This window comes from Mizuhopecten yessoensis, unplaced genomic scaffold, assembly GCF_002113885.1.
Source record: "Mizuhopecten yessoensis strain PY_sf001 unplaced genomic scaffold, ASM211388v2 scaffold10573, whole genome shotgun sequence".
In the NCBI taxonomy this organism is placed as follows: Eukaryota; Metazoa; Mollusca; class Bivalvia; order Pectinida; family Pectinidae; genus Mizuhopecten; species Mizuhopecten yessoensis.
Window position 1 is genome coordinate 65100 of NW_018408614.1, and position 27893 is coordinate 92992.

Below are 27893 nucleotides of genomic sequence, written 5' to 3' on the forward strand. Positions count from 1 at the left end.
TGTATTTCTATAGGATAATTTTTACTTATATATGTATTTCTATAGGATAAGGTTTACTTACATACTATGTCTTAGTACACCAAAACTGAATGATCATATTTGCAATTATTTTTAACAGCAAGAATTAGTTTGAAACATTTTGTCTTGCACTAGGCTAACACGCCTTGAAAACGGTAAAATGGTGCATTGATTAGTCAAACACGAACTTCTGTGATAAAAAGGCCTACAATCCGGGAAAAAAAATCAACAATATTTTCCAAAATGGAATATCGAAATCTCTTTTAGGATCAATTCCTTTACAACAGGATTTCTTCGAAAATCGAAAGATAACCAGCTCGTACATACATGTATATCTATAACAGTACATACAAGTTTATTTATCATGGACATGACAATATGGGTCACGTGATTACCAGGCAGGCAGTCGGCATGAGGAAACTGACCCATACCATATCACCCTTTAGGACGTCAGTATCAGTCTCTGTAAAGGCTATGGCGACCTGACGTCTTCAGCAGTTGGATGTCGCCAGAATGGACAAAGGGCCAGGATGGACAAGGGCCACCGAAATGTCGCCCAACCTTTCGTCAACCGACAGTTGGACATGTCAACAACAGCCATCCCAATGGTTAATTTGTAATGGTTAGTTCACAACTATTAAATGTCGTTATGCTACTTAACATGCTAATTTATCATGTCACGTGATTACACATTTCACACAATAAAATGCATTCTACACGTATTTATCACAATACACGCAAACTTCGTTATCACTATTGATATGTACAGCAATCAGGTCTTCATCGCAGTGGCTTTTGCTGCAAAAATATCCCGAAATATTCTTAATCTGAAGTCTACACGACATAAATAACATTTTTGAGACAGCAATATATCACAGAATAGATCGTTTCGTTACCCTCGCCAATCTACAGCATAGTCTTAGCTTTGATGACGCGGATGGCCCTAGTGAGAAAAAGCCACAGTACTGTTGCTATGACACAGATGACGACGCCCACCCAGGCCAGGGGTGAAGCCCAGTTAATCTGTACGACCCTGGCGGTGCAGGCGAAGGAGGGGAGAGTTTCCAGAGCGTGACACATATACGTCTCGTAGTAGTGCTTGGTGTGGAAGATGGCCAGACCGAATACCGTGAACAGACCTGAAGCAAACAATAAATAGCAATCCCTGAAACAAACGTTACCAACAGGTTAATGTAACAGATACACCAATGTTAAGTGCCCGTGTTACAAAACGGAAAATAAAAGACTGGTGTAAATAGTCACGGGGAGTCTGAATATACAGTCGACTAATGTAAAATGTACAGAAGATTTATTATATATAAAGAATACAAATGTTAGAGGTAAATGACGTGCTATAATACCAAATAAATAAAACATGTGAAAAAAGAAGCCAACACGGCCATAATTGCAATCATTAGGTATCGTGTCTGGCTTATAATGGAAATGACTGTGACATAGATGTAGTAACACTCACCTGCCATGCAGTACAGCACACCCGTCACCATACAGGCGGCCACCTGTTTCTGAGTGAGGGCGATCACCCCCACCCCCGCGGCCGCCACCAGATCTATTATGCTCACGATGAAGCAAGATGCCGCAGAGTTCTGCAATCCTGTTCCGGAATGGGTTAAATGAGTTAAAATTAGTAATAATACAACACAAATCTCTAAGTTATAACCACAATAATACAACATAAATCTCCAAGTTTTAATCATAATCGTGTTACGTTTAAGTTTTAATGGTATCGTCTGTTTAGAATGTGCTGCTGAATTTGAGCGATTCAAAATATGTACCTGGCAATGTCAAACATTATAAGTGGTTTGGTTTATATAGAGGTACAAAGAGCAAAGACAATACGTTATTACGATGTAAGCACAGCTGGGGATGACGTGTACGTACGTGCGATAGACTTGCCGTTCTCTGGAAGGCTGGACGATTCCTCATCATACTCGGACACAAAGTTGTAACACTCATTCTTGTTGTCGCCAAGTGAAGCTAACTCGGCCCGGGCGGAATCTGCACGATAGACCAGACAACAATGTCAGACTAATGACAGCAGAGAAAATATTGTAAGGTTAGTGTAGTCAACAGAGGGCGTTATTGTAAGTGTAGTCAACAGAGGTCAATGTTGTTATCGTAGTCAACAGAGAACAACATTGTAAGTGTGGTCAACAGAGGGCAATATTGTTATCGTAGTCAACAGAGAACAACATTGTAAGTGTGGTCAACAAAGGGCAATATTGTTATTGTTGTCAACAGAGAACAACATTGTTAGTGTAGTCAACAGAGGGCAATATTGTTATCGTAGTCAACAGAGAACAACATTGTAAGTGTCGTCAACAGAGGGCAATATTGTTATTGTAGTCAACAGAGAACAACATTGTTAGTGTAGTCAACAGAGGGCAATTTTGTTATCGTAGTCAACAGAGGACATTGTTGTTATCGTAGTCAACAGATGGCATTATTGTAAGTGTAGTCCGAAGAGGACAATATTATAAGTGTAGTCAACAGAGGGCAACATTGTAAGTGTAGTCAACAGAGGGCAGTATTGTTATTGTAGTCAACAGAGGGCAATATTGTCATTGTAGTCAACAGAGGGCTACATTGTAAGTGTAGTAAACAGAGGGCAACATTGCAAGTGTGGTCAACAGAGGGCAAAATTGTAAGTGTAGTCCGAAGAGGACAATATTATAAGTGTTGTCAACAGAGGGCAAAATTGTAAGTGTAGTCCGAAGAGGACAATATTATAAGTGTAGTCACCAGAGGGCAACATTGGAAGTGTCGTCAACAGAGGGCAATTTTGTTATCGTAGTCAAAAGATGGCATTATTGTAAGTGTAGTCAACAGAGAACAACATTGTTAGTGTAGTCAACAGAGGGCAATATTGTTATTGTAGTCAACAGATGGCATTATTGTAAGTATAGTCCAAAGAGGACAATATTGTAAGTGAAGTCAACAGAGGGCAACATTGTAAATGTAGTCAACAGAGGGCAGTATTGTTAGTGTAGTCAACAAAGGGCAACACTGTTAGTGTAATCCATAGAGGACAACATGGTTAGTGTAGTCAACAGAGGGCATTATTGTAAGTGTAGTCAACAGAGGGCGTTATTGTTAGTGTAGTCAACAGAGAAAAACATTGTAAGTGTGGTCAACAGAGGGCAATATTGTTAGTGTAGTCAGCAAAGGGCGTTATTGTTAGTGTAGTCAACAGAGAACAACATTGTAAGTGTGGTCAACAGAGGGCAATATTGTAAGTGTAGTCAACAGAGGGCGTTATTGTTAGTGTAGTCAACAGAGGGCATTGTTGTTATTGTAGTCAACAGAGGGCAATATTGTTATCGTAGTCAACAGAGAATAACATTGTAAGTGTGGTCAACAGAGGGCAATATTGTTAGTGTAGTCAACAGAGGGCATTATTGTAAGTGTAGTCAACAGAGGGCGTTATTGTAAGTGTAGTCAACAGAGGGCATTATTGTTAGTGTAGTCAACAGAGAACAACATTGTTAGTGTAGTCAACAAAGCAATATTGTTATTGTAGTCAACAGAGGACATTGTTGTTATCGTAGTCAACAGATGGCATTATTGTAAGTGTAGTCCAAAGAGGACAATATTGTAAGTGTAGTCAACAGAGGGCAACATTGTAAATGTAGTCAACAGAGGGCATTGTTGTTATTGTAGTCAACAGAGGGCAATTTTGTTATCGTAGTCAACAGAGAACAACAATGTAAGTGTGGTCAACAGAGGGCAATATTGTTAGTGTAGTCAACAAAGGGCAACACTGTTAGTTTAATCCATAGAGGACAACATTGTAAGTGTAGTCAACAGAGGGCAATATTGTAAGTGTAGTCAACAGAGGGCATTGTTGTTATTGTAGTCAACAGAGGGCAATGTTGTTATCGTAGTCAACAGAGAACAACAATGTAAGTGTGGTCAACAGAGGGCAATATTGTTAGTGTAGTCAACAAAGGGCAACACTGTTAGTTTAATCCATAGAGGACAACATTGTAAGTGTAGTCAACAGAGGGCAATATTGTAAGTGTAGTCAACAGAGGGCATTGTTGTTATTGTAGTCAACAGAGGGCAATGTTGTTATCGTAGTCAACAGAGAACAACAATGTAAGTGTGGTCAACAGAGGGCAATATTATTATTGTAGTCAACAGAGAACAACATTGTTAGTGTAGTCAACAGAGGGCAACATTGTAAGTGTAGTCAACAGATGGCAGTTTTGTTATTGTAGTCAACAGAGGGCAATATTGTTATTGTAGTCAACAGAGAACAACATTGTAAGTGTGGTCAACAGAGGGCAATATTGTTATCGTAGTCAACAGAGAACAACATTGTAAGTGTGGTCAACAGAGGGCAATATTGTTATTGTAGTCAACAGAGAACAACATTGTTAGTGTAGTCAACAGATGGCATTATTGTAAGTGTAGTCAACAGAGGGCGTTATTGTTAGTGCAGTCAACAGAGGGCGTTATTGTTAGTGTAGTCAACAGAGGGCAATGTTGTTATCGTAGTCAACAGAGAATAACATTGTAAGTGTGGTCAACAGAGGGCAATGTTGTTATCGTAGTCAACAGAGAACAAAATTGTTAGTGTAGTCAACAAAGCAATATTGTTATTGTAGTCAACAGAGGACATTGTTGTTATCGTAGTCAACAGATGGCATTATTGTAAGTGTAGTCCAAAGAGGACAATATTGTAAGTGTAGTCAACAGAGGGCATTATTGTAAGTGTTGTCAACAGAGGACAACATTGTTATTATAGTCAACAGAGGACAACATTGTTAGTGTAGTCAACAGATGGCAACATTGTAAGTGTAGTCAACAGAGGGCAACATTGTAAATGTAGTCAACAAATGGCATTATTGTAAGTGTAGTCCAAAGAGGACAATATTGTAAGTGTAGTCAACAGAGGACAATATTGTTAGTGCAGTCAACAGATGGCATTATTGTAAGTGTTGTCAACAGAGGACAACATTGTTATTGTAGTCAACAGAGGACAACATTGTTAGTGTAGTCAACAGATGGCAACATTGTAAGTGTAGTCAACAGAGGGCAACATTGTAAATGTAGTCAACAAATGGCATTATTGTAAGTGTAGTCCAAAGAGGACAATATTGTAAGTGTAGTCAACAGAGGACAATATTGTTAGTGCAGTCAACAGATGGCATTATTGTAAGTGTTGTCAACAGAGGACAACATTGTTATTGTAGTCAACAGAGGACAACATTGTTAGTGTAGTCAACAGATGGCAACATTGTAAGTGTAGTCAACAGAGGACAACATTGTTAGTGTAGTCCATAGAGGACACCACTGTAAGTGAAGTCAACAGAGGGCAACATTGTCAGTGTAGTCAACAGAGGACAACATTGTAAGTGTAGTCAACAGAGGGCAACATTGTAAGTGTAGTCAACAGAGGGCATTATTGTTAGTATAGACAACAGAGGGCATTATTGTTAGTATAGTCAACAGAGGACAACATTGTTAGTGAAGTCAACAGAGGACAACATTGTAAGTGTAGTTTACAGAGGGAATTATTGTTAGTGAAGTCAACAGAGGACAACATTGTTAGTGAAGTCAACAGAGGGCATTATTGTTAGTGTAGTCAACAGAGGGCAACATTGTAAGTGTAGTCAACAGAGGACAACATTGTAAGTATAGTCAACAGAGGGCATTATTGTTAGTATAGTCAACAGAGGGCATTATTGTCAATGAAGTCAACAAAGGGCAACACTGTAAGTGTAGTCCATAGAGGACAACATTGTAAGTGAAGTCAACAGAGGGCAACATTGTGAGTGTAGTCAACAGAAGGCAACACTGTAAGTGTAGTCCATAGAGGACAACATTGTAAGTGAAGTCAACAGAGGGCAACATTGTAAGTGTAGTCAACAGAGGACAACATTGTAAGTGTAATCCATAGAGGACAACATTGTAAGTGAAGTCAACAGAGGACAACACTGTAAGTGTAGTCAACAGAGGGCAACATTGTAAGTGTAGTTAACAGAGGACAACATTGTTAGTATAGTCAACAGAGGGCATTATTGTAAGTGTAGTGCATAAAGGGCAGTGTTGTTAGTGTAGTTAATATAGGGCAACATTGTTATGGTAGTCAACAGAGGGCAATGTTGTTATCGTAGTCAACAGATGGCATTATTGTAAGTGTAGTTCATAGAGGGCAATATTGTTAGTGTAGGCAATAGAGGGCAACATTGTTAGTGTAGGCAACAGAGGACAACATTGTAAGAGTAGTCAACAAAGGGCAACATTGTTAGTGTAGTAAACAAAGGACAACATTGTTATTGTAGTCATCAGAGGACAACATTTTTATTATAGTCGAGAGGGGGCAATATTGTTTGTGTAGTCAACAGAGGGAATTATTGTAGGTGTAGTCCAAAGAGGACAATATTGTAAGTGTAGTCAGCATTGCGCAATGTTGTTATTGTAGTCAACAGAGGACAACATTGTTTGTGTAGTCAACAGAGGGCATTATTGTAAGTGTAGTCCAAAGAGGACAATATTGTAAGTGTAGTCAGCATTGGGCAATGTTGTTATTGTAGTCAACAGAGGACAATATTGTAAGTTTAGTCAACAGAGGACAACATTGTTAGTGTAGTCAACAGAGGACAACATTGTAAGTGTAGTCAACAAAGGGCAACATTGTAAGTGTAGTCAACAGAGGACAACATTGTTAGTGTAGTCAATAGAGGGCATTATTGTCAGTGTAGTCAACAGAGGGCAATATTGTTAGAGTAGTCAAAAGAGGGCATTATTGTTAGTGTAGTCAACAGAGGGCAACATTGTGAGTGTAGTCAACAGAGGACAATATTGTTAGAGTAGTCAAAAGATGGCAATATTTGTAGTGTAGTCAACAGAGGTCAACATTATTGTTAGTTTAGTCAAAAGATTGCAATAGTGTTAGTGTAGTCAACAGATGGCAATATTGGTAGTGTAGTCAACAGAGGTCAACATTATTAGTATAGTCAAAAGATGGCAATATATGTGGTGCATTTATCAGAGGATATGACAACAGTATTGATGTAGTCAGCGGACATTGAGCAAGTGTCCCATACGTTTGAAGTTCCTATTAAGAAATATGTCCTGCTACATGTAAATATTGTGCCTGCAAATTAGAAGGTGGAATTGGTGACAGTCATATTTAGCTTTTTGTTGTATCATAAGAGCGTAGCTCTCGGGCACCGAAGGCGCCCGTGCGTGCGTAAACAGAGTTGTTTCCCCTTTCTACACAATGCCTTTATTTTTTTTCGTCCGGAAGTAGACGTCCAGTGGGGAAACCGGAAGTATATCATTGAAGCAAAGACAATTGTGTTTCAACCCAAACATGAACATCTTCATATAATGAAGAAAATACCCATGTTTTATTACTTGTTTATTTAGATAAAAACTAATATACATTCTGAGTGAAAAAAAAATATCACATAAATTTTGATACTAGCAGACATGGAACGTCGTTCAGAGATCATCATACTGTGACGTCACAATCACGTCACACTCCATCGGTTTCATCGGTTATTTCCGGAAGGATGAAAAATAACCGAAAATCTTTGAACTGCTGGCCGTTGCATTTATCTCTTTGTCGGTGCTTAATGACTTTTTAATTTCAGTTTTTGCCACAGGCAAAAAATGCAAAAACGGAGATGTTTTCTGAAGATCCTATTTTGTCATCAACCAGGCTCTGTTAATTTTTCTACTGTGAGATATCTTCAAAAAGAGCTGGCATTAAACCAATAGGTCAACGTATACATTTATTTTTTCATCGTCTAAAATTCCATCAGCTTTTGATTTCCATTTGTTGAGAATATTAACGAATTAATTAACATTTTTGAAAGTCTGGTTATAGTCTTTACATAATTTATGTATGCATCACCACCACTCATCAAAGAGTCAATGGATAATGCATGTATGTCGAAATCAACAGTTGGGCAGGTGACCGGGATTGAATCCGGTCATTTTGGTGAAGACGAATGCGCTATCCACTGCGCCACACGACCCATCATATACGTTACGCACAAGAACAAATATCTACTTTAGCTTTGACTGGAAGAAAACGGTGTCATTTGTTTTTTAGCTTATATTTACAACTTTGAGGCTCTTAGCAGTTTAGTTGGCTGGGCTTTCACACGAAAATATTGGCGAGGAAATCTCTTATGTACTGAATAACTAAGCAGGAGAAAATAACTTTTGAGAGGGTATAGAAAGAAAATCATGATCTCGCTTCTGGTTATGCAAACTTTTTGTCAACGAAATTCCCATAATTGTTATGTCGGTCTTAAGTCTCATTAGAGCTCATGTTTTATTGTTATTCTTCGATTAGCCGACTTTAAAAAAAGTGTATCTTATCTCATTCTGAAAGCAGTACATCTAATTCTGAAAGCTAGGCTCTTTTTAGGCTTTGCCTTTTCATATTATGAAGCATGTTTCATAGATTAATAAAGCATTTGTTGAAGGTGAGCTGTAAGATAGGTTGTTTTTGTTTTTGTTCTTATGACAATTTCTAGCTAACACAGACATGTATAAAATCATTGTGAAAAATTGTGATGTTGTTATTGAAATATGTACAAACTGTTGTTGTTGTTAAGACATGTTTTCATTATAAGATATTGTTTTATTGTTATTAAGACATGTTGTTTTGTTGTTGGTCAGACATGTTGTCATTATAAGGCATTGCTTTATTGTTATTAAGACATGTTGTTTTGTTGTTGTTAAGACATGATGTCATTATAAGACGTTGTTTTATTATTATTACGACATGTTGTTATGTTGTTGTTAAGAAAAGTTGTCATTATAAGACATTGGTTATTGTTATTAAGACATGCTGTTTTGTTGTTGGTCAGACATGTTGTCATTATAAGTCATTGCTTTATTGTTATTAAGAGATGTTGTTTTGTTGTTGTTAAGACATGTTCTTTTGTTGTTGTTAAGACATGTTGTTTTGTTGTTGTTAAGACATCTTGTCATTATAAGATATTGATTTATTGTTATAAAGACATGTTGTTTTGTTGTTGTTAAGACATGTTGTTTTGTTGTTGTTAAGACATGTTGTCATTGTAAGGCATTGCTTTATTGTTATTAAGACACGTTGTTTTGTTGTTTTTAAGACATGAGGTCATTATAAGACGTTGTTTCATTGTTATTACGACATGTTGTTAAGTTGTTGTTAAGACATGATGTCATTTTAAGACGTTGATTTATTGTTATTACGACATGGTGTTATGTTGTTGTTAAGACATCTTGTCATTATAAGATATTGTTTTATTGTTCTTAAGACATGTTGTCATTATACGATATTGGTTAATTGTTATTAAGACAGGTTGTTTTGTTGTTGTTGAGACATGTTGTCATTATACGATATTGATTAATTGTTATTAATACAGGTTGTTTTGTTGTTGTTGAGACATGTTGTCATTATAAGGCATTGCTTTATTGTTATTAAGACATGTTGTTTGTTGTTGTTAAGAAATGTTGTTTTGCTGTTGTTAAGACATGTTCTGTTGTTGTTGTTAAGACATGTTGTCATTATAGGATATTGTTTTATTGTTATTACGACATGTTGTTATGTTGTTGTTAAGACATGTTGTCATTATAAGACATTGTTTTATTGTTATAAAGACATGTTGTTTTGTTGTTTTTAAGACATGATGTCATTATAAGACGTTGTTTTATTGTTATTACGACATGTTGTTATGTTGTTGTTAAGACATGTTGTCATTATAAGACATTGTTTTGTTGTTATAAAGACATGTTGTTTTGTTGTTGTAATGAGAACATATTTTCTATCAGTTAATGTTAAGACATATTGTTGGTCCAACAGTAAGACAAATTGATCCGACATCATAAGCTACAACGCTTTACACGAATGAGCGTCACAGTTACACCTGCCGTGTGTCCTTTGACGTTAATGGCGGTGTTCTCGGCACGACACATCATCACACATGCTATCGCCCCGCTTTATTAGTTTGTCTGGTGTTACATATATGTACATCAGTTCGTGTTCTACCAACAAACCTTATTAACGGCGAACCAATCTGATCTCACGCGAGGTTTGACGACAATGACGTCACGAGTCTCCGCTCTAACATTGAGCATGTATTACATTACAGCAATGCTGTAGCAGCGTTTGTCCAAGGTATATGTTCGCATCATCTATATCATTATAACAGACATTTGGTACTGCTTGTTTGTCTTGATTAGCCTATATAAAATCAGCGCGGCCGGTATGTTTTCATGTTAGCAAATGTTCAGATGAACTCCGTTTAACGAAGTTGGCGACGGTATACATATAGGATCTTACAAGAATTTCCATTTCAAATGAGATTTATTAAACGAGAATTTTTCAATTTAGCGAGCCTCTGGCGAACTAAAATGAAAATTCGTGACGAGTTTCATAAATTTCATATGAAATGAAAACGAGAGTTGCAGAGGGCCTGTATCGGTCACATGAATATTTAAGCAATCACGACAAAATAGTCCCGGGTCAACGCTAAAAGCGTTACAGGTCAAACCTAAGCTGTCCAAGTCAACACTAAGCGGTCCCAGGTCAACCCTAACCAATGTCAATGATTAACGGTCACAGTGTCAAGTACGTATACCCCAAAGTACCATAAAATGGCATAAATGCAAGACGGCTGTACCATTGCCAAAGAAATATCCATCTTGCAACGCCGTTGCTATTACCCAAACAAAGTCATCCTTTGCATAAAGACCCTCTGATAACCGCTGAGGAGTGTCGTCTACGGTACAGCTGAGACTGTCGTCTACAGTACAGCTGGAGACTGTCGTCTACAGTACAGCTGGGACAGTCGTCTACAGTACACCCGGGACTGTCGTCTACGGTACAACTGGGGACTGTCGTCTACAGTACAGCTGGGGACTGTCGTCTACGGTACATCTCGGGACTGTCGTCTACAGTACAGCTGGGACTGTCGTCTAGGATACAACTTGGGACTGTCGTCTACAGTACAGCTGGGACTGTCGTCTACAATACAACTGGAGACTGTCGTCTACAATACAGCTCGGGACTGTCGTCTACAATACAGCTGGGGATTTTCGTCTACAGTACAGCTGGGGACTGTCGTCTACATTACAGCTTGGGACTGTCGTCTTCAGTACAGTTGGGGACTGTCGTCTACATTACAGCTTAGGACTGTCGTCTACAGTACAGCTGGGTGCTGTCGTCTATAGTACAACGGGGGACTATCGTCCTCATTACAGCTTGGGACTGTCGTCTACATTACAGCTTGGGATTGTCGTCTACAGTACAGCTGGGACTGTCGTCTACAATACAACTGGGGACTGTCGTCTACAATACAGCTGGGTGCTGTCGTCTACAGTACAACTGGGGACTATCGTCCTCATTACAGCTGTTGACTGTCGTCTACAGTACAGCAGGGGACTGTCGTCTACATACATGCAATAGCTTGGGACTGTCGTCTACAATACAGCCGGGGACTGTTGTCTACATTACAGCTTGGGACTGTCGTCTACAGTACAGCCGGGGACTGTCGTCTACAGTACAACTGGGGACTGTCGTCTACAGTACAGCTGGGGACTGTCGTCTACATTACAGCTTGGGACTGTCGTCTTCAGTACAGCTTTGGACTATCGTCTACATTACAGCTTTGGACTGTCGTCTACAGTACAGCCGGGGACTGTCGTCTACACTACAGCTGGGGACTGTTGTCTACATTACAGCGTGGGACAGTCGTCTTCAGTACAGCTGTGGACAGTCGTCCTCATTACAGCTCGGGACTGTCGTCTACACTAAATCAGGGGACTGTAGTCTACAGTACAGCTCGGGACTGTTGTCTACATTACAGCTTGGGAAGGTCGTCTACATTAAATCAGGGGACTGTAGTCTACAGTACAGCTGGGGACTGTTGTCTACATTACAGGTTGGGACTGTCGTCTACAGTACAACTGGGGACTATCGTCTACATTACAGCTCGGGACTGTCGTCTACATTAAATCAGGGGACTGTAGTCTACAGTACAGCTGGGGACTGTTGTCTACATTACAGCTTGGGAAAGTCGTCTACATTAAATCAGGGGACTGTCGTCTTCAGTACAGCTGGGGACTGTTGTCTACATTACAGCTTGGGACTGTCGTCTACAGTACAACTGGGGGCTATCGTCTACATTACAGCTTGGGACAGTCGTCCTCATTATAGCTCGGGACTGTCGTCTACATTACAGCTTGGGACTGTCGTCTACAGTACAGCAGGGGACTGTAGTCTACTGTACAGCTGGGGACTGTTGTCTACATTACAGCTTGGGACTGTCGTCTACAGTACAACTGGGGACTATCGTCTACTGTACAGCTCGGGACTGTCGTCTACATTAAATCAGGGGACTGTAGTCTACAGTACAGCTGGGGACTGTCGTCTACAGTACAGCTGGGGACTGTCGTCTACAGTACAGCTGGGGACTGTCGTCTACATTACAACTGGGGACTGTCGTCTACTGTACAGCCGGGGACTGTCGTTTACATCACAGCTTGAAACCGTCGTAACATTACAACTTGGGACAGTCGTCTACAATACAGCAGGGGACTGTCGTCTACAATACAAATGGGGACTGTCGTCTACAATACAGCAGGGGACAGTCGTCTACAGTACAGCTGGGACTGTCGTCTACAATACAGCAGGGGACTGTCGGTTAAAATACAACTGGGGACTGTCGTTTACTGTACAGTCGGGGAATGTCGTCTACAGTACAGCTGGGACTGTCGTCTACAATACAACTGGGGACTATCGTCTACAATACAGCTGGGGACTGTCGTCTACAATACAGCTGGGGACTGTCGTCTACAGTACAGCTGGGGACTGTCGTCTACATTACAGCTTGGGACTGTCGTCTTCAGTACAGCTGGGGACTGTCGTCTACATTACAGCTTGGGACTGTCGTCTACAGTAAAGCTGGGTGCTGTCGTCTACAGTACAACTGGGGACTATCGTCCACATTACAGCTTGGGACTGTCGTCTACATTACAGCTTGGGATTGTCGTCTACAGTACAGCAGGGGAATGTCGTCAACATACATGCAATAGCTTAGGACTGTCGTCTACAATACAGCCGGGGACTGTTGTCTACATTACAGCTTGGGACTGTCGTCTACAGTACAGCCGTGGACTGTCGTCTACAGTACAACTGGGGACTGTCGTCTACAGTACAGCTGGGGACTGTCGTCTTCATTACAGCTTGGGACTGTCGTAAACATTACAACTTGGGACTGTCGTCTACAGTACAGCTGGGGACTGTCGTCTTCTGTACAGCAGGGGACTGTCGTCTACAGTACAACTGGGGACTGTCGTCTACAGTACAGCTGGGGACTGTCGTCTTCATTACAGCTTGGGACTGTCGTAAACATTACAACTTGGGACTGTCGTCTACAGTACAGCTGGGGACTGTCGTCTACTGTACAGCTGGGGACTGTCGTCTACAGTACAACTGGGGACTGTCGTCTACAGTACAGCTGGGGACTGTCGTCTTCATTACAGCTTGGGACTGTCGTAAACATTACAACTTGGGACTGTCGTCTACAGTACAGCTGGGGACTGTCTTCTACTGTACAGCTGGGGACTGTAGTCTACAGTTCAGCTGGGGACTTGGGTCTACAGTACAGCTGGGGACTGTCGTCTACAGTACAGCTTTTGAATGTCGTCTACATTTCAGCCGGGGACTGTCGTCTACATACATGTAATAGCTTGGGAATGTCGTCTACAATACAGCCGGGGACTGTCGTCTACATTACAGCTAGGGACTGCCGTCTATAATACAGCCGAGGACTGTCGTCTACATACATGTAATACCTTGGGAATGTCCTCTACAATACAGCCGAAGACTGTCGTCTACATTACAGATTGGGACTGTCGTCTACAGTACAGCTGGGGACTGTCTTCTACTGTACAGCTGGGGACTGTCGTCGAGAGTACAGCTGGGGACAGTCGTCCTCATTACAGCTCGGGACTGTCGTCTACATTACAGCTTGGGACTGTCGTCCACAGTACAGCAGGGTACTGTATTCTACAGTACAGCTGGGGACTGTTGTCTACATTACAGCTTGGGACTGTCGTCTACAGTACAACTGGGGACTATCGTCTACTGTACAGCTCGGGACTGTCGTTTACATTAAATCAGGGGACTGTAGTCTACAGTACAGCAGGGGACTGTCGTCTACATTACAGCTTGGGACAGTCGTCCTCATTATAGCTCGGGACTGTCGTCTACATTACAGCTTGGGACTGTCGTCTACAGTACAGCAGGGGACTGTAGTCTACTGTACAGCTGGGGACTGTTGTCTACATTACAGCTTGGAACTGTCGTCTACAGTACAACTGGGGACTATCGTCTACTGTACAGCTCGGGACTGTCGTCTACATTAAATCAGGGGACTGTAGTCTACAGTACAGCTGGGGACTGTCGTCTACAGTACAGATGGGGACTGTCGTCTACATTACAACTGGGGACTGTCGTCTACTGTACAGCCGGGGACTGTCGTTTACATCACAGCTTGAAACCGTCGTAACATTACAACTTGGGACAGTCGTCTACAATACAGCAGGGGACTGTCGTCTACAATACAAATGGGGACTGTCGTCTACAATACAGCAGGGGACAGTCGTCTACAGTACAGCTGGGACTGTCGTCTACAATACAGCAGGGGACTGTCGGTTAAAATACAACTGGGGACTGTCGTTTACTGTACAGTCGGGGAATGTCGTCTACAGTACAGCTGGGACTGTCGTCTACAATACAACTGGGGACTATCGTCTACAATACAGCTGGGGACTGTCGTCTACAATACAGCTGGGGACTGTCGTCTACAGTACAGCTGGGGACTGTCGTCTACATTACAGCTTGGGACTGTCGTCTTCAGTACAGCTGGGGACTGTCGTCTACATTACAGCTTGGGACTGTCGTCTACAGTAAAGCTGGGTGCTGTCGTCTACAGTACAACTGGGGACTATCGTCCACATTACAGCTTGGGACTGTCGTCTACATTACAGCTTGGGATTGTCGTCTACAGTACAGCAGGGGAATGTCGTCAACATACATGCAATAGCTTAGGACTGTCGTCTACAATACAGCCGGGGACTGTTGTCTACATTACAGCTTGGGACTGTCGTCTACAGTACAGCCGTGGACTGTCGTCTACAGTACAACTGGGGACTGTCGTCTACATTACAGCTTGGGACAGCCGTCTTCAGTACAGCTGGGGACAGTCGTCCTCATTACAGCTCGGGACTGTCGTCTACATTACAGCTTGGGACTGTCGTCTACAGTACAGCTGGGGACTGTCGTCTACAGTACAGCTGGGGACTGTCGTCTACATTATAGCTGGGGACTGTCGTCTACATTACAACTGGGGACTGTCGTCTACTGTACAACCGGGGACTGTCGTTTACATAACAGCTTGAAACCGTCGTAACATTACAACTTGGGACAGTCATCTACAATACAGCAGGGGACTGTCGTCTACAATACAAATGGGGACTGTCGTCTACATTACAGCTTGGGATTGTCGTCTACAGTACAGCTGGGACTGTCGTCTAGGATACAACTTGAGACTGTCGTCTACAGTACAGCTGGGACTGTCGTCTACAATACAACTGGGGACTGTCGTCTACAATACAGCTTGGGATTGTCGTCTACAGTACAGCCGGGGACTGTCGTCTACAGTACAACTGGGGACTGTCGTCTACATAACAGCTTGGGACAGTCGTCTTCAGTACAGCTGGGGACAGTCGTCCTCATTACAGCTCCGGACTGTCGTCTACATTACAGCTTGGGAGTGTCATCTACAGTACAGCAGGGGACTGTCGTCTACAGTACAACTGGGGACTGTCGTCTACATTAGAGCTTGGGACAGTCGTCTTCAGTACTGCTGGGGACAGTCGTCCTCATTACAGCTCGGGACTGTCGTTTACATTACAGCTTGCGACTGTCGTCTACAGTACAGCTGGGGACTGTCGTCTACATTAGCTCAGGAAACAGTCCTCTAAAGTACAGCTTGGGACAGTCGTCTACAATACAGCAGGGGACTGTCGTCTACAGTACAACTGGGGACTGTCGTCTACATTAGAGCTTGGGACAGTCGTCTTCAGTACTGCTGGGGACAGTCGTCCTCATTACAGCTCGGGACTGTCGTTTACATTACAGCTCGGGACTGTCGTTTACATTACAGCTTGGGCCTGTCGTCTACAGTACAGCTGGGGACTGTCGTCGAGAGTACAGCTGGGACTGTCGTCTAGAGTACAGATTGGGACTGTCGTCTACAGTACAGCTGGGGACTGGGGTCTACTGTACAGCTGGGGACTGTCGTCTACATTTCAGCCGGGGACTGTCGTCTACATTACAGCTTGGGACTGTCGTCTTCAGTACAGCTCGGGACTGTCGTTTACATTACAGCTGGGGACTGTCGTCTACAGTACAGCTAGAACCTGTCGTCTACAATACAGCACGGGACTGTCGTCTACTCTACAGTACCGCTGGGGACTTTCGTCTACATTACAGCTTGGGACTGTCGTCTTCAGTACAGCTGGGGACTGTCGCCCTCATTACAGCTCGGGACTGTCGTTTACATTACAGCTCGGGACTGTCGTTTACATTACAGCTTGGGACTGTCGTCTTCAGTACAGCTGGGGACTGTCGTCCTCATTACAGCTCGGGACTGTCGTTTACATTACAGCTTGGGACTGTCGTCTACAGTACAGCTGGGACTGAGCAATTCCATCTAGGGACTGTCATCTACAGTACAGTTTGGGACTGTCGTCTACATTAGTTCAGGCAACAGTCCTCTAAAGTACAGCTTGGGAAGTCGTCTACAATACAGCAGGGGACTGTCGTCTACAATACGGGACTGTCGTTTACATTACAGCTGGGGACTGTCGTCTACATTACAGCTCGGGACTGTCGTTTACATTACAGCTTGGGACTGTCGTCTACAGTACATCTGGGGACTGTCGTCTACTGTAGAGCTCGGGACTGTCGTCTACATTACAGCTTGGGACTGTCGTCTATAATACAGCCGGGGACTGTCGTTTACATTACAGCTTGAAACCGTCGTAAACATTACAACTTGGGACAGTCGTCTACAGGGTACTGTCGTCTACAATACAACTGGGGACTGTCGTCTACATTACATCAGGCAACGGTCCTCTACAGTACAATAAGGGACTGTCATCTACAGGACAGTTTGGGACTGTCGTCTACATTAGTTCAGGCAACAGTCCTCTAAAGTACAGCTTGGGACTGTCGTTTACAGTACAGCAGGGGACTGTCGTCTACAGTACAGCTGGGACTGAGCAATTCCATCTAGGGACTGTCATCTACAGTACAGTTTGGGACTGTCGTCTACATTAGTTCAGGCAACAGTCCTCTAAAGTACAGCTTGGGACTGTCGTTTACAGTACAGCAAGGGACTGTCGTCTTCAGTACAGCTGGGGCCTGTCGTCTACAGTACAGTTTGGGACTGTCGTCTACATTACAGCTGGGGACTGTCGTCTACAGTACAGCTAGAAACTGTCCTCTACAATACAGCACGGGACTGTCGTCTACATACATGTAATAGCTTGGGACTGTCGTCTACATTACAGTTTGGGACTGTGGTCTACATTACAGCCGGGGACTGTCGTCTACATTACAGCTTGAAACCGTCGTAAACATTACAACTTGGGACAGTCGTCTACAATACAGCAGGGAACTGTCGTCTACAATACAACTGGGGACTGTCGTGTACATTTGTTCAGGCAACAGTCCTCTAAAGTACAGCTTGGGACTGTCGTCTACAGTACAGCCGGGGAATGTCGTTTACAGTACAGCTGGGGACTGTCGTCTACATTAGTTCAGGCAACAGTCCTTTACAGTACAGTTTGGGACTGTCGTTTACAGTACAGCCGGGGAATGTCGTCTACAGTACAGCTGGGGACTGTCGTCGAGAGTACAGCTGGGAACTATCGTCTACATTACAACTTGGAACCGTCGTAAACATTACAACTTGGGACTGCCGTGTACACTACAACCGGGGACTGTCGTCTACATTACATCATGGGACTGTCGTCTACTGTACAGCCGGGGACTGTCGTCTACAGTAAAGCTAAGGACTGTCGTCTACAGTACAGCTGGGGACTGTCGTCTACTGTACAGCTTGGGACTATCGTCTACATTACAACTTGGAACCGTCGTAAATATTACAACTTGGGACTGTCGTCTACAGTACAGCTGGGGACTGTCGTCTACTTTACAGCTGGGGTCTGTCGTCGAGAGTACAGCTGGGACTGTCGTCTAGAGTACAGATTGGGACTGTCGTCTACAGTACAGCTGGGGACTGGGGTCTACTGTACAGCTGGGGACTGTCGTCTACATTTCAGCCGGGGACTGTCGTCTACATACATGTAATAGCTTGGGAATGTCGTTTACAATACAGCCGGGGACTGTCGTCTACATTACAGCTTGGTACTGTCGTCTATAATACAGCCGAGGACTGTCGTCTACATACCTGTAATAGCTTGGGAATGTCGTCTACAATACAGCCGGGGACTGTCGTCTACATTACAACTTGGGACTGTCGTCTACAGTACACCTGGGGCCTGTCGTCTACATTACAGCTTGGGAATGTCGTCGAGAGTACAGCTGGGACTGTCGTCTAGAGTACAGATTGGGACTGTCGTCTACAGTACAGCTGGGGACTGTGGTCTACAGTACAGCTTGGGACTGTCGTCTACAGTACAGCTTTGGACTGTCGTCTACATTTCAGCCGGGGACTGTCGTCTACATTACAGCTTGGGACTGTCGTCTATAATACAGCCGGGGACTGTCGTTTACATTACAGCTTGAAACCGTCGTAAACATTACAACTTGGGACAGTCGTCTACAATACAACTGGGGACTGTCGTCTACTGTACAGCCGGGGAATGTCGTTTACAGTACAGCTGGGGACTGTCGTCTACATTACAACTTGGGACAGTCGTCTACAATACAACTGGGGACTGTCGTCTACTGTACAGCCGGGGAATGTCGTTTACAATACAGCTGGGGACTGTCGTCTACATTACAACTTGGGACAGTCGTCTACAATACAGCAGTGGACTGTCGTCTACAATACAACTGGGGACTGTCGTCTACTGTACAGCCGGGGAATGTCGTCTACAGTACAGCTGGGGACTGTCGTCTACATTAGTTCAGGCAACAGTCCTCTACAGTACAGTTTGGGACTGTCGTCTACAGTACAGCAGGGGGCTATCGTCTACATTACATCCGGGGACTGTCGTCTATAGTTCAGCCGGGGACTGTCGTCTATAGTACAGCTGGGGACTGTCGTCTACAGTATAGCTGGTGACTGTCGTCTACATTACAACTGGGGACTGTCGTCTACAGTACAGCTAGGACTGTCATCTACGATACAACTTGGGACTGTCGGCTACAGTACAGCTGGGGACTGTCGTCTACAGTACAGCTGGGGACTGTCGTCTACAGTACAGCTAGGACTGTCGTCTACGATACAACTTGGGACTGTCGTCTACAGTACAGCTGGGGACTGTCGTCTACAGTACAGCTGGGACTGAGCAATTCCATCTAATTTACAATACAAGTGGGGATTACCTGTGCTTAGCAGTCCTTGTCGCATAATGACTGCCAGGTCAAAACAAAATGGCTTACCGTTTGAATAAAATATGATTAGTTGAAGTTTGAGGTATAAAAAGCCCAGCTTCGGTGCGTTATCGATCGACCACGTTGTGCGTGTATTACCTGGAAAAATAGATTGTGACGTATAGTCAGGTGAAACTGGAATCCGTGAAACATTACAGAGAACGTGGATCGATATCATTATCATGACATAATCAGGTAGCTTTCCTTACTATGAATATCGGTTTTAGTTCCGTGTTTATCACCGTAATGACACATAAGCGTTTTCTAAAACACCATAGTAGATGTAGAATCGATAACGCAGTCAAAATCACTCCGTTGTTCCAGGCACATAACCACTCCAATGTACAGCAGTCAAGTAAAAGCTCAATTGTACCACGGTCACGTAACCACTCCAATGTACCACAGTCACGTTACCAATCCATTGTACAATCGTCACGGTACCCTTCAATCGTACCACAGTCCCGCTACCACTCCATTGTACGGCAGTCACGGTACCACTCCATTGTACCACAGTCACGTTACCACTCCATTGTACGGCAGTCACGGTACCACTCCATCGTACCACAGTCACGTTACCACTCACTTATATCACAGTCACGGTACCACTCCATTGTACCACAGTCACGTTACCACTCCTTTATACCACTGTCACGTTACCACTCCATTATACTACAGTCACGGTACCACTCCATTATACCAAAGTCACGGTACCACTCAATTGTTTAATCGTCACGGTACCACTCCATTGCACAATGGTCACGGTACCATTCCATTGTACCACAGTCACGTTACCACTCCATTGTACGGCAGTCACGGTACCACTCCATTGTATCACAGTCACGGTACCACTCCATTGTACGACAGGCACGTTACCACTCTATTGATCCCCACTGCAGGTAGGGGATCGGGAACAGAATACACCTGCTGTTACCCACTGCATGTTCGTAGGAGGCGACTAATGAGGAACCCCCTGCAGAATTGATGATTTGCTTTGTTGACCTCTATTTTGGGACACAACGCGACCAAAATAAATCTGGTGCTCCCATTGCAATATTTGGAATCTTTGTTTTTCTTTCTACCTTTAATTTCCTAGCGCCTTGCTTCGAAATGGCTCACTTTTGGATTGACTGTTCAGAGCGTTCGCCCAGGTGAGGAAGGCAATGGGTTCTGTCCCCAGGCCGAGACATACCAAAGTCCTTTAGAATGGTAGTTGTTATTCTCTGCTTAACGTTCAGCATTAAGGGGAATGGCAACAACTGGTTCACCCATTGCAAGTATAATGTGACCGGGCGGAATTCTGTGCTTGGTGCATTCGGGATGGCATTTCAATGAGATTGCACTATAAAGTCGGCATCAGATCCGCGCTATCACAAGGAGGCAAGCATAACAACATACCCTGTCTCCTGCAAACACACACGCAACCAGGCATACACTACGCAATTGGTGGCACCTCCTTAAATGACCTTAGCTATTAATAGGGCGTTAAACAAAATAAAAACCAAACCAAACTCCATTGTACGGCAGTCACGTTACTACTCTATCGTACCAAAGTCACGTTACCACTCCATTGTAATTGTATCTCAGTCACGGTACCACTCCATTATACCAGAGTCACGGTATCACTCCATTATACCAGAGTCACGGTATCACTCCATTGTACCACAATCACTGTACCACTCCATTGTAACACAATCACGGTACCACTCCATTACACCAGAGTCACGGTATCACTCCGTTGTAACGCAGTTACGGTACCATTACATTGTACCAGAGTCACGGTACCACTCCATTGTACCACAATCACGTTTCCACTCTATTGCACCACAGTCACGTTACCACTCCATTATACTAAAATCACGGTACCACTCCATTGTTCCACATTAACGGTACAACTACATTGTACCACAGTCACGGTACCACTCCACTGTACCACAGTCACTGTACCACTCCATTGTACTGCAATCATGGTACCACTCGATTGTACCACAATCACGGTTCCACTCCATTGTAACGCAGTCACGTTACAAAAAAATTGTACCACAGTCACAGTAGAAACCCATTGTACCATAGTCACGTTACCAATCTATTGTACGGCAGTTGCGTTACCACTCTATTTTGACACAGTCATGGGACCACTCCATTTTACTGCAGTCTCGTTACCACTCGATTGTACGGCAGTCACGTTACCACTCTATTGTACAACAGTCACGTTACCACTCTATTGTACAACAGTCACCATACTAATCTATTGAACCACAGTCACGGTACCACTTTATTGTACCACAGTCACGGTACCACTCCACTGTACAACAGTCACTGTACCACTCCATTGTACAGCAATCACAGTACCAACCCATTGTACCACAGTCACGGTACCAACCCATTGTACCACAGTCACGCTACCACTCCATTGTACTGCAGTCATTTTACCGCTCCATTGTACAACAGTCACGGTACCCCTCCAATAATACACAGTCACGGTACAATTTCATTGTACCAAAAGTCACGGTTCCACCTCATTGTACCACAGTCACGGTACCACTTTATTATACTACAGTCACGGTCCCACATCATTCTATCGCAGTCACGTTACCACTCCATTGTACCACTTAACCACTCCATTATACCACAGTTTCGGTACCACTCCATTACACCAAAGTTACGGTACCTCTTTATTGTACCATAGTCACGGAACCACTCCATTGTATCGCAATCACGGTACCTCTTTATTGTATCTTAGTCACGGTACCACTCCATTCAATGTACAACAGTCACGTCATGTAACCATTCCATCATACCACAGTAACTGTACCACTTTATTGTACCACAGTCACGGTACCAACCCATTGTACCACAGTCACGGTACCAACCCATTGTACCACAGTCACGGTACCAACCCATTGTACCACAGTCACGTTACCACTCCATCATACCACATTAACTGTACCACTTAATTGTACCACAGTCACGGTACCACTCCATTGTACCACAGTCACGGTACCAACCCATTGTACAACAGTCTCGTGAACACCCTATTGTACGGCAATCACGGTACCAACCCATTGTACCACAGTCACGGTACCAACCCATTGTACCAAAGTCACGTTACCACTCCATCATACCACATTAACTGTACCACTTTATTGTACCACAGTCACGGTACCACTCCATTGTACCACAGTCACGGTACCAACCCATTGTACCACAGTCATGGTCATACTGTAGTAGCATAACCACTCTATTGTACATTTCTGGTATTTCTAAAATCTCAATTAAAGCCCGAATCCGTGTCATACTAACTAATACAAAAATCATTAACATGAAAAGATATAAAAGTATTCTTTTGTTTTTTACTAAAACATCAATACCTATATATAACTCTCCCGAGAGGGGTAGTATCTGTATGTGTGTTACATTTATACGAATGTGTTTGGTATCACACCTTTATAAATTATGTGTTATAAATATGACATTCAGCTATCACACCTCTGTGTGTGTGGTATATATATATGGTATCAAAGTTGTGTATGTGTGGTATACATGTGTAGCATGATAGCTGTGGATGTGTGGTATACATGGGTAGCATGATAGCTGCGTGTGTGTGGTATACATGTTTAGCATGATAGCTGTATGTGTGTGGTATACATCCGTAGCATGATAGCTGTGGATGTGTGGTAAACATGTGTAGCCTGATAGTTGTGTATGTGTGTTATACATGTGTAGCATCATAGCTGTGTGTGTGGTATTTATATATGGTATCAAAGTTGTGGATGTGTGGTATACATTTGTAGCATTATAGCTGTGTGTGTGGGGTATACATGTGGAGCATGATAGGTGTGTGTGTGTGGTAAACATGTGTAGCATGAAAGCTGTGTGTGTGTGGTATACATGTGTAGCATGATAGCTGTATGCGTGTGGTATACATGTGTAGCATGAAAGCTATGTGTGTGTGGTATACATGTGTAGCATGATAGCTGTGTGTGTGAGGTATACATGTGTAGCATGATAGCTGTGTGGGTGTGGTATACATGTGTAGCATGATAGCTTTGTGTGTGTGGTATACATGTGTAGCATGATAGCTGTGTATGTGTGGTAAACATGTGTAGCATGATAGTTGTGTATGTGTGGTATACATGGGTAGCAGGATAGCTGTGTGTGTGTGGTATACATGTGTAGTATGATAGTTGTGTATGTGTGGTATACATGTGTATCATGATAGCTGTGTGTGTGTGGGATACATGTGTAGCATGATAGCTGTGTGTGTTTGGTATACATGTGTAGCATGATAGCTGTGTATGTGTGGTAAACATGTGTAGCATGATAGTTGTGTATGTGTGGTATAAATATTTACTCTACAGGTGTTTCACAAGTATATGTCGTATGTTATGTACTATAAGTATCTTCCCTGAGATATGTCACACCTTTCTGTGTGGTGTATATATTCTACTTTACAGGTGATACACCAGTATCTGTCGTATGTTATGTACTATAAGTATCTTCCCTGAGATATGTCACACCTTTCTGTGTGGTGTATATATTTTACTTTACAGGTGATACACCAGTATCTGTCGTATGTTATGTACCATAAGTATCTCACCTGAGAGATGTCACACCTGTATGTGTTGTATATATCTTTACTTTACAGGTGATACATCAGTATCTGTCGTATGTTATGTACTATAAGTATCTTACCTGAGATATGTCACACCTGTAAGTGTGGTATATTTATTTTACTTTACAGGTGATACACCAGTATCTGTCGTATGTTATGTACTATAAGTATCTTACCTGAGATATGTCACACCTTTCTGTGTGGTGTATATATTTTACTTTACAGGTGATACACCAGTATCTGTCGTATGTTATGTACTATAAGTATCTTACCTGAGAGATGTCACACCTGTATGTATGATATATATATCTTTACTTTATAGGTGATACACCAGTAAATGTCGTATGTTATGTACTATAATCATCTTACCTGAGAGATGTCACACCTGTATGTGTGGTATATATTTTTTACTTTACAGGTGATACATCAGTATCTGTCGTATGTTATGTAATATAAGTATCTTACCTGAGATATGTCACACCTGTATGTATGGTATATATCTTTACTTTACAGGTGTTTCACCAGTATATGTCGTATGTTATGTAATATAAGTATCTTACCTGAGATATGTCACACCTATATGTATGATATATATCTTTACTTTACAGGTGATACACCAGTATATGTCGTATGTTATGTACTATAAGTATCTTACCTGAGATATGTCACACCTGTATGTGTGGTATATATCTTTACTTTACAGGTGATACACCAGTATCTGTCGTATGTTATGTACCATAAGTATCTTACCTGAGATATGTCACACCTGTATGTATAGTATATAACTTTACTTTACAGGTGATACACCAGTATCTGTCGTATGTTATGTACTATGAGTATCTTACCTGAGATATGTCACACCTATATGTATGATATATATCTTTACTTAACAGGTGATACACAAGTACATGTCGTATGTTATGTAATATAAGTATCTTACCTGAGATATGTCATAAATGTAAGTGTGGTATATTTATTTAACTTTACATGTGATACACCAGTATCTGTCGTATGTTATGTAATATAGGTATCTTACCTGAGAGATGTCACACCTGTATGCATGGTATATATCTTTACTTTACAGGTGATACATCAGTATCTGTCGTATGTTATGTACTATAAGTATCTCACCTGAGAGATGTCACACCTGTATGTGTGGTATATATATTTACTTTACAGGTGATACACCAGTATATGTCGTATGTTATGTAATATAAGTATCTTACCTGAGATATGTCATAAATGTAAGTGTGGTATATATATTTACTTTACAGGTGATACACCAGTATATGTCGTATGTTATGTAATATAGGTATCTTACCTAAGATATGTCACACCTGTATGTATGGTATATATCTTTACTTTACAGGTGATACATCAGTATCTGTCGTATGTTATGTACCATAAGTATCTCACCTGAGAGATGTCACACCTGTATGTGTGGTATATAACTTTACTTTACACGTGATACACCAGTATCTGTCGTATGTTATGTTATATAAGTATCTTACCTGAGATATGTCACACCTATATGTATGATATATATCTTTACTTAACAGGTGATACACAAGTACATGTCGTATGTTATGTACTATAAGTATCTTACCTGAGATATGACCCACCTGTATGTGTGGTATATATCTTTACTTTACAGGTGATACATCAGTATCTGTCGTATGTTATGTACTATAAGTATCTTACCTGAGAGATGTCACACATGTATGTGTGTTCTATATAAATAATATGAGAATGTGTCTCAGATGAGATGTCCCATTTGTATCTATGTTTATCTCACGTGAGAAAGTGTCACCCGTGTATGTATGGTATAAATATGACCCGTGCGAGCTGTGATATATATAAATCTTATCTGACCATCGTTATACATGTATGTAATATGTATAAATCAACGTAGATGTGTTACACCTGTATGAGACCACATGTATAACTTAGGTTGGAGGGGTTTATATGTGTATGTGTGTTACTTATATACACCTGTATGTGTGGTATGTATGTCTCGCCTGAGATGCATCACAACTGTACATGTGGTACTTGGCTTTTACCTGAGAGATATCACAACCATATGTGCAGTAAATAAATATCTGATTCGATATAGGGTCATTCCTGTAGGTATTACCTGTATGTCATATATACATTAATATATATATATATATATAACCCAACAGGTGTTACACTCATATATATAATTATTCCTTAGGAGTGTGTCTCACTCGAGACTTGGTGTCTCATCTGTGTGTGTGATACATATCTCACCAGAGACGGTATCACACCTGTATGTGAGGTCGATATCTAACCTGAGACGGTAACACACCTGTATGTGTGGTCGATATCTAACCTGAGACGGTGTCACACCTGTATGTGTGGTTGTTTTCTAACCTGAGACGGTATCACACCTGTATGTGGTGTTGATATATAACCTGAGACGGTAACACCCCAGTATGTGTGGTCGATATCTAACCTGAGATGGTATCACACCTGTATGTGTGGTTGATATCTAACCTGAGACGGTATCACACCTGTACGTGTGGTTGATATCTAACCTGAGACGGTAGCACACCTATATGTCTGGTTGATATCTAACCTGAAACGGTGCCACACCTGTATGTGTGGTTGATATCTAACCTGAGACGGTATCACACCTGTATGTGTGGTTGATATCTAACCTGAGACGGTAACACACCTTCATGTGTGGTCGATATCTAACCTGAGACGGTATCACACCTGTATGTGTGGTTGATATCTAACCTGAGACGGTAACACACCTGTATGTGTGGTTGATATCTAACCTGAAACGGTATCACACCTGTATGTGTGGTTGATATCTCACCTGGGACGGTATCACACCTGTATTTGCGGTTGAAATCTCACCTGAGAGCGTGTCACATACCCGCCAGACTCCACTGTAGGTGTTATACAGGTAATAGGTAATCCAGCTACCATCCGATTGCTCCTCCTTGAATGTAATGAACGACGTAGAAGATGAGGCGAGAGTGATCTGGATGGAGCTACTATTACTGGTTGTATAGGGGGAAAAGACGGACGTGTCGTAGTACACTTCTTGCCATGTGTCCACGGCGATGGCCAGCAGGATGAACAGGCTACCAAACGCGCCAGTGATGACCGCGCTAGCCACCAGAATGATAAGGGGCGATGTCATGTCTCACAGGTGGCTGTCATTTTATATAACACTAGTAAACAGAGACATTATTCCTGGGTGTCATCCTATAAACCTACATCGGGACACACAGAGACATGTCCACCGAACATCGTAAAGCACACGGTAGGTCGTACATCCAGGGTAAAATGGTTTCAGCGCTGTCAACACTCTGCTTCCGATCTAACTACCAACAAATGAAATGAATGTCTGTTGATCTATGAAGGAACATCAAATAGGCATCGATCGATCAGCAATGAAACGTTTGCTTGGCTGCCTAATACTGTCGACACCTCGGGTATGGCGGGCACACAAAATACTCGAACAGCCTCAAAACCAATCACACGATCAATGACGCGCCACCAATATGTACCATTGACCCTTGTTAATATGTAACGCTTAACAAACTGACACGCATGCGCGTA

General features: G+C 42.4%; 1 protein-coding gene across 1 annotated transcript; it reads right to left on the minus strand.

Moving 5' to 3' along the window:
• Nucleotides 1-27842, minus strand: LOC110461137. Its single transcript, XM_021514463.1, has 4 exons — nt 27183-27842; nt 1918-2034; nt 1493-1630; nt 1-1157 (listed from the first exon to the last, which is right to left on the minus strand). Exons 1-4 carry the CDS (start codon nt 27469-27471, stop codon nt 925-927), a joined length of 777 nt encoding a protein of 258 aa, XP_021370138.1. The 5' UTR covers nt 27472-27842; the 3' UTR covers nt 1-924.
• Between the last annotated feature and the right edge of the window lie 51 nt (nt 27843-27893).

Coding starts and splice junctions, on each gene's coding strand:
- LOC110461137 (XM_021514463.1), bottom strand. CDS start 27,471: ATGACATCGCCCCTTATCATTCTGGTGGCTAGCGCGGTCATCACTGGC. Junction 2,035..27,182: donor GGTATGTGACACGCTCTCAG/GTGAGATTTCAA, acceptor TCTATCGTGCAG/ATTCCGCCCGGGCCGAGTTA. Junction 1,631..1,917: donor GAACGGCAAGTCTATCGCAC/GTACGTACACGT, acceptor ATTCCGGAACAG/GATTGCAGAACTCTGCGGCA.